Consider the following 16,324-nt stretch of genomic DNA (forward strand, 5'->3'; position numbering starts at 1 on the left):
CACGGTGTATGTCGCAAAATTCCCACACAAGTAGGCTATTGCTAGTAACAGAGTGTTTCGCATCGTTTGCAGTTGAAGTTATCAGATTGAAGGTAATGTATTTTTTTAAAGTGAAGCCTAAATTACTGTACAGTAGTTATGATTTTTAGCTAGGCTAGGTAGCATCAGGCTACGTGTTGTCAGAAGCAAGTGAGAGGAGAAAGAGTTGAGGACGGGTGAAGTGTGAGCATCCTATTATAAAATGTAGGCTACATACATTGCAATTGACTTTCAAAATTATATTCACTTTCTCTTTATTTTCCAATAGGCCATTTTTTAATTTTCTTCACAAATAATATATTATAATGAAAATGGTCTGAACACCACAAAGAGAAACCTGGCTGTCAAGTCACTCTAGCCCAAAACATGGATGTTTTCCAGCGTGCCAAAGTCAAGGCCAGGTCCCGAAAGAATCCACATGGTCATAAACTGTACAAGCAACTCCTCAGCAATGCTTCTCAAGGCATTACCTTCTCCGAAGATGTTATTATGGAGATGGGACCTGAGACTGTGCCTTACAGCAAGGCCAACTTCCACTGTTTGTATCATGCATCTGGTCCACTGGCACCAATTCCCAAACAAAACAGTAAAAAAAAAAAGTGGATCAAACCGAGTCACTCCAAAGATGAAGAAGAGATTCTTGTGGAGGAGACTCATCTTCTACCATTGGAGCCTCCATCAATTGCTCCACTAGCTGCCAAGGAGTCCCTGACTTTTTCCATTACACAGGACAACATGTCGGATACCATCAGAAGGACAGGCTTGCGTTGGGTACCTAACATCTACAGCTGTCTGAAGCAGACCACAAGGAGTGATAAGGACGACAAACCCAGGATGGAAATGAAGTGGGATGAGTTTGTACTGAAACAACTTACTAAGACCACTGCAAAGTGGATCGTCAGCCAGCAGATTCCCAGCTACTGCATCATGGATAAGTCGAGGCTTCAGTCAATGCTAAGGAGGAAGTATGGGTCAGCCAGTGCGACAGACCTGGTGAGCGATGACCCTATGAGCGAGCAGGACTTCTGCTGTTTTGTGGAGCTGCGAAAGCCCATTGCAGAGCTGAAAGGGACTCTCGAAAGCATAGCTGAGACACCATTGCCAGTGTATTACAGGCAAGTCACCATCTATACTTCATATCATACTTCATTCATAGCCTACTATTATACATAAAAGACACTGCTTTGGATCTCTGAGCATTTTGTACAAGACACAACTTCTTTCCAATTTAGCGTTAAAAACATTGTTCCAGAGACTTAAAATGGATCATTTTGGGTACTTTTTTGCTCAGTATAATAAGTGTCTCTCAAGTGACTTAGTTTGTTTCTTTAACATTTCATCTGTGTGTGTCTCGTCCTTCTCCCTCTCAGGGTGCAGGGCTACTCCTGCTCGACAACCACTACGGATAAACCTGGTGGGGTAAACCGAACGGCAGGAAATGTGGTGGTGAAGCGCATTGAGCCCCCTCAAACTCCCAAGCTGCAAGACAGCCTGAACCCACGGGCAGGCAAATTTGTCTATCACACCGACAACAGTTTTGAGCAGCAGCTCCACTTGGGTAAGTTTTTCCATTGTTTTTGCCTTTATTTTGATAGGATAGTGAGAGACTGATAGGAAGTGAGTGCGAGAGAGAGATGGGGTGGGATCAGGACCTGGGTCCCCATGTACACCTGGACCTGAATATGGTACGGGCACTTTAGCCAGTTGTGCCACAGCGCTCCCCTGTCTATTGTTTTTAATAACTACAGTCAATGTTTTTATTATTGTCTCTTATATTATTTGTCGTTGTCAGTATTTGCTTTTATAAGTTATGCAAGGGAAATCTGTCCGAGGTTAGTAGATAACAAATGGCAGCTAATAAAAAAAACATAAGCATGTTTCTACAGGGATAGCAAAACCAGTCCATCAGCTACTCACAAAGAACCATGACCGAATTATCATGGACAACCACTCCGAGTACCAGAAGCATCTTCAGGAATCCTACCCTAGTGGACCACAAACATTTCTGACAGCACTGAAGGAGATCAAAGTACCACAAAGAGAAGGTCGGTCACTGAGAAGTGTTTTTTCAAGTGTTTTTTGATTCAGTGCAGTAGTGTATTAAAATAGGTAAGTAAGTTAAATACAGTAAGTTAATATTTGCATGTACATCATCAGTTATTGGACGAACTGAGAGGGGTATGCGGAGATGGGTGGCTCTGCCTACCGTTGCTGACTACGCCACAGAGATTGGGCTGATACCACCTGACAACAGCGACCTGGTTACCGTGGCACCCAAACAGCAACGCCGCTCTGAGCCCATGACAGAACACTCCTCCCTTCGCTATGCCGTGGAGGAGTGGAGAAGCACATGGAAAATGAGTATGTCGCAATCATTTTATTCTCTCAGCACGTTACTCAAAATATAAAAGCATCAAAGAAAAACTAAATCTAGTCATAAAGTAAACAGTAACAAAGATCAGGAAATCTCATCTATCTATCGGACAAATAACTAAATATGTCTGACAAATAACTTGCATGAACCAATTACATACATTTAGTTTTTTTGTTTATTTCACTAAAAAGACCCTTGGCTTGAAACCATCTTCCCTTTCTGTCCTGTTCAGAAACAACATGGCAAAGTGTGACCATAGAGGGCCTGAAAAGAGCCCTCACTGACATGCACCATCACGTCCGCTTGGGAGCCATAGCAACCTGCGCCTCGGGAGCCGTGAACAGGCCAAGGGCCGTGGAGGACCCGATAGATGCTGGTGGGTTGTTCACTTTTTGTATGTAAGTACAAAACCCTTTTGGTCATGTTTCTCTCCAAAAACGTATCTGTTGGACCTGCTGTGGCCAAATACTGAAAATGATCACAGAAAGCGTAGATATGTAGTTTATAGAGACATAATTATGTTACAGATACAGGACAGTTAAAATGCCTTTGACGTTTCTGTTGGCTCTGTTTGGTAACCATGATGGGCATTGTGAATGGGAATTTCCACCCTGAAAATGGTACTGAACATGGTCCTCTGTAAGGATGCTAAGACCAGATGATCGAAACAGATAACAGATGATTGTTGTATGTTGTTGATGTTGTTGTGGTGATCTCACTCTCTTTCTCGTCTCAGCTCAGTTTGGGCGCAGCTGGGACGTGCATCCGGTTCCTCCGGAGCTGCTGCCGCTGATCATCGCGGCACTGGACGACCCCATCAGGAGGGTACAGATGGCAGCAGCCGTGTGCCACTACGCCATGGGCACACCTGACGCCAAGGCCAGAGAAATCCTCCGCAGTGCCCTGCACGAAGGTGAGACTGTAAGACTATAGCTGTGTTCAAAATGATAACTCGTTCACTCACTCACTTACTCACTCACTCATTATATAGTGTTTGGAATTTCAAACAGCATTACAAAATAGCTGATTCACTACATACATAGTACCCTATACAGTAAAAGAGTTAACATTTTGAACACAGCCTGTGACATCCAAAGACTGCAAAAGATTAATTTGAATGCACTGTTGTAGTTGAGTCATGCAAGCTTAAAAATAAAATGCAGGGATATTTCCAAGGGAAGGCTTGCAAGCAGTAAAAGTCATCACTTAATCTCTTAATTACTTACTTACTTTGACGGCGATCCTCTGCTCTCTAAATAAAATGATGTTAACATTAGCAGTGCTTGTGTGCTTGGTTAGATTTTGCAGGTCTGGGTGCAGACAGCTGGATGGCAGCTCAGCTCCTAGCCATGGAGGGGGAGACCAGCAGGGCTGTCATTCAGAGGCTTCTGTCTCAGCACTTCCAGAGTGAGGCCAAGATGGACATGGAGCAGGCAGCCTCGCTCCTCTCCAGCCTCAGCAGTAAGACGGTGCGTTCTGCCTCCTGCCACATCAATCCTTTTCCGCACACTTAATTTATAACAGCCTACTTAAGCCATCCGGTGCCCTCCTGGGGGGCTCTCATGCGTGTTAAACACTGACTCCGTAGACTCTAGTGCGCTCTCTGCTGGCAGAGAAGCTGAACTGTGCTGACTGGAGGACCAGAGTGCTGGCCTGTGACACCATCTCTCAACTGAAGGGTCCACTGAACAAGGTACAGATACCCTGCCATTTATGAGAGCAGTTCTGATATAAATATAGTCACCAAGACTATTTTATGTATACATTACACATTCACCATCATTTATTACATTATTATACTCATGTATGTAATGTTTTACTATGCAGGGACCTAATGTAATTAGATGTGCCCTTACTCTAGGACCTTGCAGACAAGCTGATCCATCTGATGTGGAATGACTGGCATGGTAAAGTGAGACAGAAAGCAGCACAGTCCCTAGGCAAGCTGGGGATGGGAAGACAAGTGCACAATGAACTGAGGTACTCAGCAAACACTCAATAATTCATCAATACACCCTTATACATATTTACTGTTCTAGAGATAACCCTGCTGTTAGCAAACAAAGAGCAGAACAACAAGGATAATCAGTCAGCCAGTGCTTTGAAGAGACAGACATTTTTTGATGTTGCCATATTTTTCATCAACAATTGAAAGAGGTCAGAGAGGTGGGAAGAAACAAAGACCAAAGGAATTGACCCATCAAAATGGTATTTCAGCCAATTCTGCAAAAGCAATACTGTTACTCGAGTTTGAAAAATGTGAACAGGAAATCAAGAATTTCACTTTGACATTACACTTTGTATTATACTGTATATAGTTATAGTTACATACTCTAGCTAGCACTGAACTGAACTTGCTTCACCAACTCCATGGCTTTCATTTCCAGGAAGCTCATATACTGATGTGTACATTTTGTACACTGGAAATCACTTTTGTTTTCATCAAAGCTTCCATTGCATACTGTATGAAAATGGTTTAACACCCCTTATTGACTAGTAACTAATTGGCAGGATCACCCCGACTGAATCCCTCCTGTTCTCCCTTAGTGAGAAGCTGGAAGATGGTTTGGGTTCGAGGCGTGTGGAGGCGTTGGTGCTCATTGGTCAGCTGCGCATCATGACCGCCAAGCTGCTGCCGTCCTTTCTGCTTTGCCTGAACGACAGCTTTGTGGCCGTCCGCAAACAGGGCTGCCACGTCGCCGGAGAACTCATGATGAGGGACAATATGGTGAGGGTTATGGAGACACTGCTGTGCTGGTGGTGGGGTGTGTTGTTTCTAATATACCGTGTAGTGTTTGTATAATGAGAAGAAGGCAATACATAGCCCAGTTCTTGTTTTTACCAAGCATACACTCAAAATATCTAATTTCTGGGTCAATAGATTACGTCCTAACATGCAACTGACTCAAAGTATTATTAAAGACCATTTAGTATTTTTCCACAGGAGAAGAGAAACTTTCAACTTTGTGTTAGTCTATATAGAGTCAATATTAGTCTATATAGAGTCTGTATCATAAACTACAAATATGTCGACAAGCTGAATCAGCATCAATTGTGGCCTCACAGACCACACTCTTTGTCTTGATGTGCTTTTTATATCTTAGGTCATGAATCAGCTTCTACACTTGATGCAGAATGACCCTGCTTGGGAGGTAAAAGTTGCAGCAATTTCTGGTGAGTATATTCATTTTATTTATTTCCACAACAATCTAACATAATTGGCCTCTTCCACACTACAAATGTCAGCATGTCAACATGACACACTTTGCCCAAAACAGCTCAAAAACACTAGTATTTTGACGATTTGGCGAGCATTGTGAACTAACCTTAAATGTTCAATGCTTCTTTACTGAGTCTGGTGACCCTCTACCTTGTAAGAGACTTTGAAGTAAATCAGACCAGTACTTTATAAGTTATATGGTTTTTTTAGCCAAATTTTAACACAATTTTATCTTCGAATCTCGGATCGCTTTTTACTCAGGCCAAATTCCTGTCCAATTTGTTGTTAAGTTCGAGAGCATCGACAGCAGGCTCACATTAGAAGACATCACATTGAACATTCCAGCTCCAGTCCGATCTGTCTGGATTTCTTGCATGTCAGAATTTTTTGTCGGATGTCTTGTAGTGTAAGCAGTACCGTATGAGCACAGCAAGCAAATCCGATTGAAACATACACAGCGTGAGTTATTGCATATCGCACGTCGTATGCAACTCAATAAACAGTGCTTCTTGGCTTAAAATATATTGGCTGTGTGTGTGTGTGTTGTTTCAGCCCTGGCAAAGATCAGGTGCCTTACGAGCAGCCTGCAGAACCTTCTCTTGTGGGCCCTGCACCATGAGCTGGAGCCCAGGGTGCGCATCGCTGCCTGCGAGGCCCTGATGAAGCTGAGGGTGGAGGGCCCAGAGCTCCAGCAGGTCCTGCAGGAGTGCTGTGTGCTGGAGCCCAATCCCCACGTGCGGGGGTAAAATAGCAGACAGTGGCTCAAATGTCCCTGCATTTACCTTCAACACTGTTAATTCTTTAACAAAACCTTGTGGTTGCATAATGCGACCTAAAGTAAATGTCACTGTGCCATTTTGCAGCATCTTGACATTCTATCTGTATTTGTCTTAGACTTCATTGTGAGCTCTAATGTTTACTTCAGATGAAAATTTAAGTATTTGAGTAGTCCTCCTTACCTGTCTTTTTTGGATCTTTAGAAAAGTCGAATTGTTACTGAAAATACATGGTTACAAACTTGATGGCGACAAGGGCATGGTTCACAAAATCAAAGATCAGGTAATGGTCTATCATTTCTACATAATGTTATGTTACACAACGATATTATGTATAACATTTTTAGTCCTCTACAATTATAATTCCTCTCAGAGAGATGAGGTCATTGTGTGACATTGTGTATTTAGTAAACTTAAAACCATATTTTACAACAACTATATATAAGGCTTAATCTGTTGTTTGTCAAACAAATCCATGTGGCATCAAAATACCCCCGTCCCACATCTAATGCTGTTGTATATCCATCTGAGAATAGAACACTGACCAAATAAATGGACCAAACTCTTTGTCCCACAACTGTTAATGAAGGTCCATAAGCTGTGTGCCATGGAGGTCATACAACAGAAAGTGATGATTTTGAAGGAGCTGGAGTCACTGCAGGGGATCAGGAGGAGGCTTCAGGGGCCCCAGGACGACAACTCAGAAACATCAGACAGCCAAGTCCTCGCTGAGCTGCTTCATGAGCACTTCAAAAGTTAGGAGATTTGTGATTAAGTTTTTATGGAAAGTTTTTTTTTTTTTTAAGACAAACAAACAAAACAAGGAAAACCTTTTTTATAAGATTAACACAGCTGATTAACTATATTCTGAGTCCAAACATATAAAAACTATGCAAGTAAAAATATTATCATGGTTATTTCTGTTGCTAGAATTATTATTTCGAGAACTCACATTAAATTATTTTTCTCAGGTAGCAAACCTGCATTCCTTACAGAAGTAGAGTGCCCAACATTAAAACGGACAGAAAGGTATGATATTAAAATATTTTACTACAGACTTAGCAGTGAATAATCTGTTACTGTACTCACAATTATCTTGCCGTTGATACAGAGATTATACTCTGATGGAGTCTGTGTCAACAGAAATGGTCACGACCCCATAATTTATCTCTAAGAAACAATTATATGGAGGGTCCTGGGTATGATTTTATTTGTCATCCAGTAGTTTTGCATTCCATCACATTGCATTTGCATTCCCCTCAACATACTTTTCACTTTGTGAGGAAACAAAAAACTATTGTGAGGGAATGCATTATTGTGAGGGAACGCAATTCAAACAAACAAAACAAAAAAAAAACCTTGTTTTTGTTTTTACTGAATCCTTAGTCCACAGATGCAGACCGACTAGAAGATGACAAGGAACCTTCCGAAACATAGCCTAACCCAACAGACCAAACATAAGCCTCAAATATTGTTGTAAGTCCATTAAAGGGTTTTGAGATCTCTAACTTTGAGTCATGTTTTCAACAGATTAGGCTACAGATAGGTGATTAACTACTCTGTTGTAGCCTATGTGAACAGCATTTCCATTATTTTGAATGATTGTTTGATTCATTCATGTTTGATTCATTCATTCATTTCAGTTGAGAGCTGATAAAGTATTAAGGGAATCACAATAAACGTGTGTATCTAATAACAGATTATCTTGTTTTACTTTCATAAATCATGTTGTGTAGCCTACAAATTACAATTACAAGTTACAGAACAGATATTCAATTCAGTTAAGTGGCCTGCTTCCTCAGCTTTTATGTCTCTAAAATCTTACTTTACAGTAGTTCCCACCAAACGTTGTACAAAGAGACCTGAGATCATGGTAATTTTAAAAGGAATGGTCGTAGTCTGGAAGCTGTGTAGTAGCCTAAATGTACTTTATCATTACCATATCATACCATGTTATTACACTTCACCATGAGTGCACACATTAGAGTTAGCATTAGACATTCTCTGGAGTTAGACGGAGAATGTTTAATAACCAGTGAGTGAGTGTTGCATATAATTAAAGATACTGAATGAACTTTACTGCCACCAAGCGTTGTGGAGCTGAATATTCTCAGTATATCATAACTGGTTTATGTCACCTCCGTTTGGTACTGTGAGACATCGAGCTGACAGTTTTTAAGTTTATTGTAAACGGTTTCTAATTGTATTGCTTTAGAGAAATAACCTAAACGTTTGGGTTTGCCTTGGAGATGAAGAAACACTTAGCAAATGTTGGATAAGCATTCAACTTTTGTTCTATCAAGCCTCTTTTCTGTAGCTGCTGTCTGTCTGTCCTATGTTGGCTAGCTAGCTAGCGAGCTAGCAACAACGCTGGCAGTAGTCCACGAAGCCATCAAGTAAGTACAAGCTTGCTATCGTTCATTTTTAGGCTATAATTGAGTTTACAGTTTACCGATATTCATTCGTATGTTTCTGAACATCTATCGTTGCTTGCATTGTGATGTTTGTCTGTTAATCCGGGTTGTTTATGACAGGAAGCATACAGTAAGTGAGGGATTATGAACTCAAATCCAGGGTGTTGTCAATTCAGCCTCCATGTGTATTTCATGAATGTAACGTTGCGCACAACGTGGATGAATGCAATAAAGTTATTACGTCAATGAGATATCGTGAGTAGCCTAAATGTAATGTGAGAAATTACACGTCAGGCTGCCAACTTGCTGAGCGTTAGCTCACTGCAGAGTACAGCATGACGCCCCAGAGCAGAATGAGTCAGGAACTCAGTGGTGTGTTGCTCAAATTATGTAAATTACGCATGGAAATACTGTTGCTGGTTTGCCGTGAATGTGTATGAATATGCGTATAGTGGTCTTTCAATTGTTTCCTCTTTGTAAATAGGATTTGAAAAAACCTAGAAGACGTGTAGACCAAAAGCTTGAAAGGAGATACCCAACAAGGCAATAAAGGCTCAAGCTTCTGGTGGACTCATTGCAAATTGATCTCAAAATCTATTCAGCGAGGGCCGCACCAGCGGATATCAGCAGTAAATGGGTAACAGTGCGCTCAAAGCACACCTGGAAACGTCCCAGAAAACTGGCGTCTTTCAGCTGACTGGCAAAGGTCTCCCAGAGGTAGGTGTTATTAATGACTTCAATGCCATGCAGGTTGTCTTGTTTTGTAGCAAATCAATATGTGAATCCTTGATTTATATTGCCCTTGATCAGCATAAGGACGCCTTATTCATCTTTATTACAGCTGTGACCATAAAGGTGTATCGTGTACTGTACACTGCATAGCCTCTCAAACTTTTTTTTTGTCTACAGTTTCCTGAGGAGCTTCAAAGGTTGACTGGGAACCTGCGTACTGTTGACCTCTCGAATAACAAGATAGAGGCGCTGCCTCCATTCATAGGACATTTTTTACACTTAAAGAGTCTTACCATCAACGCAAACAAGCTAAGTGAGTCAAAAATCCACATCTGAATGAATGAATTGAGAATTTTCCTTATTGATTTTTCTCTTTCTTCATGCACTTCATGTTGTTTTTACTTCCTCCCCCTGAAAGGGTTTCTGTGCAATGCATTATTGATGCATAATTGTTATGGTCGTGCACCATCCATTTTCCTAATGCACATACCTTGTGTTCCCTGTCAACTATACTACAGTAAAATTCTGAATTATGTTTGGCATAGGAATTTGTGATTGGTCGGTCAATCATCACCGTGTGTCTGTCTTTTCCTCCTGGCTGTGCACACAGCATCTTTGCCCAGTGAACTCGGGAAGCTTAAGAAGCTGGAGACCCTCTCTCTGAACGGCAACCAGCTGCAGAGTCTGCCAGCCTGCGTGGGCCAACTGAAGGCCCTGCGCACCCTCAGCCTCTCGGGCAACCAGCTGCGGGAGCTCCCCGGTGGCCTGGGCACCCTGCGTCACCTGGATGTGCTGGACGTGTCCAAGAACCGTATCCAGGCCCTGCCTGCGGAAGTGGCCGAACTGCAGGCCATTGAGATCAACCTCAACCAGAACCAGGTGAGAGGGGATTAGTGGATCGTCAGCTTGTCTGTTGTTTATGGTCTAAAACTTTTTCATTTTGCCATTCTTAAGGTCCTTGGAAGTTGTATTTATAGCTGTAAATTCCATGGGATTTTCCGAAAATTGCACAGTGGCGCTATTTGTAATGTTTAAAAGGTTATATCAGTGTGATTGAATAGCATATAATAAGTATTTATGTAAAAGAGAATCAATTTTCTTTCTGGATTTGACGCCACAAACTACCTTGATAAATGCTGCACTGTAACACATGAGCCTGCAGCAAGTGAAAGGGTGTGACCAGCAAGGCAGAGTTAAAAGGGAAAGTGGCATCTAACCAAACCACAAATTGTAGTTCCTATTTATGTGGAGTTCTCAGATCAAATGGATCACCATCTTCTGCATGCACTGTGGGCTAAGATTGGGGCTCACATATTTGCAGGAAGTATGAGGTCATTTAAAATTGCAGTTAAAAAATAGTCAAAAATATATGATGTTAAACATACTATTTTCTTTGTATATTGCATGTACACGTACAAGTACGAACATAGCAGCTGAGTCATTGGCCTATGAACAGGAAGGATAAAGGCACATGTAATCATATTGGTCTCGTACGTATCTGTGTGTGCAGGTTTCTGAGCAGAACACTTGGCTTTGTGTCTGTGTACATGTTTGAAAATGTGTCTGTCTGTCTGATACTTATTTCTTTCTCTTTCTTGTTTCTCTCTCTCTCTCTCTCTCTCTCTCTCTCTCTCTCTCTCTCTCTTCTCTCTCTCCTCTCTGTCAGATCTCCATGGTCTCCCCAGAGGTGTCGCGCTGTCAGCGGCTGAAAGTGCTGCGTCTTGAGGAGAACTGCTTGGAGCTCACCTCCATCCCCATCTCCATCCTCACAGACTCCCAGGTGTCCCTGCTCTCTCTGGAGGGCAACCTCTTTGAAGTCAAGATGATGCGCGACCTTGAGGGTTACGACAAGGTAAGAGAGGGTGGATATGAATGTCCCCTCTGACTAAGGGACACAGATGTATTTGCTGGGGTGGATTTCATTGTTGTTGTTGTCCTTGTTCGTCATTAAACAGAACTTTGACAGGTGAACAACTGGTGCAGAAATTGTTTTTCTGCATTGTTTTCCAGCATGTGACTATGGGCTGTATTTTGCACCCTGGCGCATGGCGTAAAACTCGTTTTCCACCCGGCGCAAAGTTTAATTCCTTATTTTGCACATTTGTTAAACAATGCACCCAGGGGTGTGGCAGTTAACAACCTAGGGAGTGACCTGGCACATTGTCTAAAAATCGCTATTGTACACCTGGTCAGAAGTCTATGGCGAGTTGTTTATATGTTATTTTAAGAGCGCATTGTCAACAGTCATATTGGCAGGTGCACACACCATCCTTCTATCATTCATGAATGCACACCAGCGCACGTCCATGCAAAACATTACAAATTGCACGATTACAATGGGAAACATAGGCCTAATTAGAATAAAGATATTACAAAATACTGTATCTCATGATGAGTAGTTATTCACCATCATTTGCAAATTGGTAACAACAGTTAAAAGTGATTAGGGGAGAGGCAAGAGACACGTATGGAGCACAGCTGAAGACGCACTGTCATGAGATATAAGCAACTCCTCTGCAGGATAAATGTTGTTTTATTCAGTCATTTGAGCAATATTAGGGTAAGTGTTGCTTTTTCCAGCCTATGTTTTCGATGGTAGGCTAACCGATTGTCAGTCAGTAGTGAAAGTAACTGCATATAACTGTCTTGTCGTTGACTGACACCGTGGTGAAGTTAGTTTCACTTTGCCAATGAGTTCAAATAATAGAGGAGTGCAAATGTGTGAAGGCTATGCTAGGTTTTAGTAAAGCATGGTTTAGTGGAATGACTATTCCATACAGTCTCGCAAGCAGCCTCCTTCAAATGCGCCGTTGAATGTCAAAATACAGATGCATTTATTTGACATCGCGCTTTGCGCCGTTAAAGGGAATGACCGATGTCATTCTCATTGGTTTAAATTATGTTACGCCCCAAACACACCCATGACTGATTAAAAAACCTAGGAACACCTTGTTGCGCTATGTGCTCGACGTTTGATAACGAAAACCCTCCCAATGTGGACTGGACATCCTACTAAATTTGAATAAGCTTTTGACGAGTGACGATGCGCTTTTGACTGTCATGATAGGGCCCTATGAGCTTAACAGTTATTTTATGCAAATAAACAAAATTAATATCTGAAGAAATTTGCATAGAGCAGTTAAATTACATTGAAGAACACCAAGGGCCATCATTTAAATGACAGGCAAATTACATAAACTAAAGCTGTTGTGTACATATGGAAGCATTGACCTGTCTCACACCAATGTTTATGCACAAAGGCTTGCCCAAGTTATTACATGAGCAAATGGATTTTGCCAAGTTATTAAATAAGCTTTAGTTAGACTTTAGACTTTACACTTTGCCCCTCATTTAAATGAGTCCCCGGGGTCGCTGTGGCGCAGCAGGCTACAGCGCCCGTACCATATACGGGTCCGAGTGACCACAGGGACCCAGGTTCGAGTCCGACCTGCGGGCATTTCCCGATCCCACCCCATCTCTCTCTCCCGCTTGCTTCCTGTCACTCTCCACTGTCCTGTCCAAATAAAAAGACAAAAAGCCAAAAAAATATATAAAAAAAAAAAAAAAAAAAGAGTCCCATGTCTCTCCAGTACTAGAGAGGTAACCTATTACTATTGTGATGGCTTAATTGTAAAATGTCCATTCGACCCTTTATGTATCTTAATTTCTTCTTGGACTAGGCTTAAACTAGGCCACATTTATTTTCATTGCTTTTATTTAATCTTCATCATAGACCGCCTGCAATAGGCTCAGAAATAGTTCTCATTTTCCAGAACGGTCTCATTATCCCATTTGTGCAATGGCAACTTTGGAATGCAGTCTTCAGATGTTTTTTGCAATGCAAGGTTCACTGGATGTGACGCAGTGGCGTTTAAAAATAAGATTAGGATTAGGCGTAGGCAAGGATCAGACGGTTCTTGTTTTTAATTTCCTGTCATAATATAGTGTTTGAAATCTGGAGTCATATGTCTCCTGAGCGGTAAACATAACAAGCTCAGTGTGATTTGCTGTCAACCTACATTAGTTTGTTGTGAAGTTCATGTTTCATGACGTGTGTGTATTATGTTAACTGTGAAGAACTTCAGTTCTGCCAAGCAGAGGTCATTATCTTAGTAAGGTGAATCTTGGCTTGCTTATTTTATTTAGGAATTGACCATTTATTTATAAGCCCTTGCAGTCACTGTAGCATTTAGCACTTATGTGATTCTGTAGGTGGCTGGTTACCTTGATAGTAAGTAAGTAGCCTAGGTCTAAGTGTTTTATTTATATGGTGTATTTTTCACAAGTGAAACACAAGGTATAATACATTTAACCTATGGGTTTTTTCCATTGTTTGATAATGAGTCCATTGGTTAAATTCAACCAACTGAATATATCCATGGGCAATGATTTCTCTTTGTGTGAACAGCGCACAGCATGGTGACATTGAACAGACGAACCCGGTAGCCTATCTGGCAGTGTGGAGAGCACTGGAAGCACAGATCAGCAGCTCGGTGGACTTTTGAAAGCCACAGATCCTCATGCTAGTTTGTTATTATCAGTTCAGAGTTCCTCTCTGAGCAGTCTCTCAATCCAGACACCAGGTGTCTACCATAGCATAGCATGGCATAGCATAGCATAGCATAGCATAGCATGGCATGGCAGCTCTCAGATCAGCCACAACTCGGTGGACTTGTGGCCGTGAGGGATCTCTCAGAGTAGACCTACAGCAGTCCTGAGCGTTCTTTCTGACCAGACGCTGGAACTGCAGTGTGAGCATTGAAAAAGATGTATGAATATGTTGATATGCATTTACAGTACATGTTGTAGTTTTACTGAATTGATTTGGGTTTTATCCCGTACTGTTTTACTTCAGAATTCATCTGGATGCTTGAATTTCATTGTTGTTTTTTTTATGTCATGAGGCATTAATGTCAGCAAAATATCCATAATATTTTAACCATCACAAATTATTTTCTGTCTTCACGAATAAGCCCTGTGTGACACATAGACACTCCAAACCCCTTTCCTTCTATTTTTCTTATCCGTGGCTCATCTTTCCCACTTTAGTACATGGAACGCTTCACTGCAACCAAGAAGAAGTTTGCCTGAACATGCAGAAGTTGGGACCGGCTGGGTGGACTGGCTTCTCGACTGTTTCAGGCTACACACTGTGCCCGTCCCTGGTCCACGACCCTGTGGTCGTGTCTCCCGGTATGGCTACGGCAGCGGTGTGTTCACATGAAATGAAGATGGACAAGAGAGAACAAGGACTACTTCACAGCAGGCTAGAGCTACTTACTACAAGCCTGCTTAGTTACATGGGGGAGTGTCTCTCTCCATTATAGTACAAACACTGCACCTCAACTAGAGAGAAAGCAAGCGAGCATCTCTTGAAACCACTCCAGGGATAACATATGCTCCTGGCACAGAAGCCATGCTCCTTTACAGTAGCCTACATGTGTATGTCTATGCCATCAGGCTTAACAACAGGATAAACACAATAATCACTCTTCAGTACTACAGGTATTTATGAGAAAAGTTGTATTTGTGTAGCCATCCTTGCTCTTGAGTTCATATGCGCTTTGTGGAGTATATGTCTGTTGACCACTAACATAGTATGCCATGCTTCAAATGCTTTAGTCCGAATGATGTCCAATGCCCACTAACAACCTCAGTCAACAGAGGATGCAGTTTTTATGCAAGATATTGATTATAATATAGATTATATTTTTAAACGTCTTGACCAGTGTGACGTCAGAGAGTATTTATTTTTCTCGATTTGTTGATATTGTTTTCCTGCTTAGATGGGGGAGGTTGCTGGAGAAGGAAGGTATGCTTATTTTAGTGTTAATTCAGTACAAAAGCTGTGTAAAGTGGAATGTGCAGAATTATTAGTAAGGCAACTTCTTGTCTATGTGCGTTCACACTCTTAGAACCTAATTATACCCACACTGCTGTATAGCTCAGTGCAAGTCCTGTATCGTTTGGCACTGGTACATTCAAGCTTACAGTAATAACTAATGTTTGTATTATTGCAGATATATAACATATTCATGTTCTTATCAGTGTTAATAGCTGTGTGCAAGAAGTTGCCATTATGTACATTGATGTCATCAACATTGCTTGTTGCACCTTCTAAGATGAATGAAGTATATTAATAACTGTTCCGTTTCAGGTTTTACTTGAATATTCTGATTTTTTTCCCTTAAACATGTACATACTAGCAGTGAAATGATTAATATGAGATGCTTCTTCTACACTTTTCTATGACAGATGTGTTTGTGATTCAGTTCACAGCGTACTGTTAGAATTTCAATGAATTCCATGTCTTACGTATTTTATGAGTTACCCAGCTTCATTTCGATAAAAAGATTTGTATCAGGATTTAACAGAAATTGCATCCAAAAACGGTTATGTATAATGATATTTTTAACAAATAAACACTATTCAGCTTCACGTGTAGCCTACTAGTGAGTGAACCTGTCTGTGAATGTAAGGTAAAGTCATTTAAGTGCATCTGTCATATGAAATCTCTAAAGCTTAATCTAAACCTTAACATCTGGGTCATTCCATGTCAATTCAACCAGGGTCCACGCACTTAGGTCTCAAAAAATTCTGAAAAAATTGTGTATCTATGTTACCCAGGAGACACACTGTAAAATTACTCTTATGTAAGATCAATACTTTCCAAGATACAGCCAGATTTACAGGGGGAGGGGGGTGTCGATTTTGTTCGGCCTCTTTTTTTTGTCAAAGTTCACAAGCCCACAGCGCAAGAACTAAACTA

At 41.3% G+C, this 16,324-nt stretch overlaps 2 protein-coding genes across 2 annotated transcripts; both read left to right on the forward strand.

Annotated features, from left to right (window-relative positions):
• Nucleotides 1–405: 405 nt before the first annotated feature.
• Nucleotides 406–7,169, forward strand: heatr4 (HEAT repeat containing 4). Its single transcript, XM_076300126.1, is given in 14 exon segments — nucleotides 406–1,154; nucleotides 1,410–1,597; nucleotides 1,926–2,027; nucleotides 2,149–2,400; nucleotides 2,646–2,789; nucleotides 3,150–3,326; nucleotides 3,713–3,882; nucleotides 4,002–4,106; nucleotides 4,275–4,393; nucleotides 4,961–5,141; nucleotides 5,518–5,587; nucleotides 6,186–6,375; nucleotides 6,614–6,692; nucleotides 6,999–7,169. Coding segments are annotated over 14 exon segments (2,697 nt in total).
• Nucleotides 7,170–8,547: 1,378 nt separating this feature from the next.
• On the forward strand, nucleotides 8,548–15,999 carry lrrc57 (leucine rich repeat containing 57). Its single transcript, XM_076300585.1, has 6 exons — nucleotides 8,548–8,805; nucleotides 9,308–9,540; nucleotides 9,733–9,868; nucleotides 10,166–10,434; nucleotides 11,222–11,407; nucleotides 14,605–15,999. Exons 2-6 carry the CDS (start codon nucleotides 9,457–9,459, stop codon nucleotides 14,644–14,646), a joined length of 717 nt encoding a protein of 238 aa, XP_076156700.1. The 5' UTR covers nucleotides 8,548–8,805; nucleotides 9,308–9,456; the 3' UTR covers nucleotides 14,647–15,999.
• The last annotated feature ends 325 nt before the right edge of the window (nucleotides 16,000–16,324 follow it).

This window comes from Alosa pseudoharengus, unplaced genomic scaffold, assembly GCF_046254945.1.
Source record: "Alosa pseudoharengus isolate Yale_2024_CS ecotype anadromous, Long Island Sound unplaced genomic scaffold, YU_APseudo_1.1 YU_APseudo_1.1_scf_22, whole genome shotgun sequence".
Classification (NCBI taxonomy): domain Eukaryota; kingdom Metazoa; phylum Chordata; class Actinopteri; order Clupeiformes; family Clupeidae; genus Alosa; species Alosa pseudoharengus.

What these genes read in the sequence shown, in the direction of transcription:
- lrrc57 (XM_076300585.1), top strand. Translation starts at nt 9,457, where the DNA reads ATGGGTAACAGTGCGCTCAAAGCACACCTGGAAACGTCCCAGAAAACT. An exon ending in CATCAACGCAAACAAGCTAA is followed by an intron (nt 9,869 to 10,165) that starts GTGAGTCAAAAA and finishes CTGTGCACACAG; the next exon opens with CATCTTTGCCCAGTGAACTC. An exon ending in TCAACCTCAACCAGAACCAG is followed by an intron (nt 10,435 to 11,221) that starts GTGAGAGGGGAT and finishes CCTCTCTGTCAG; the next exon opens with ATCTCCATGGTCTCCCCAGA.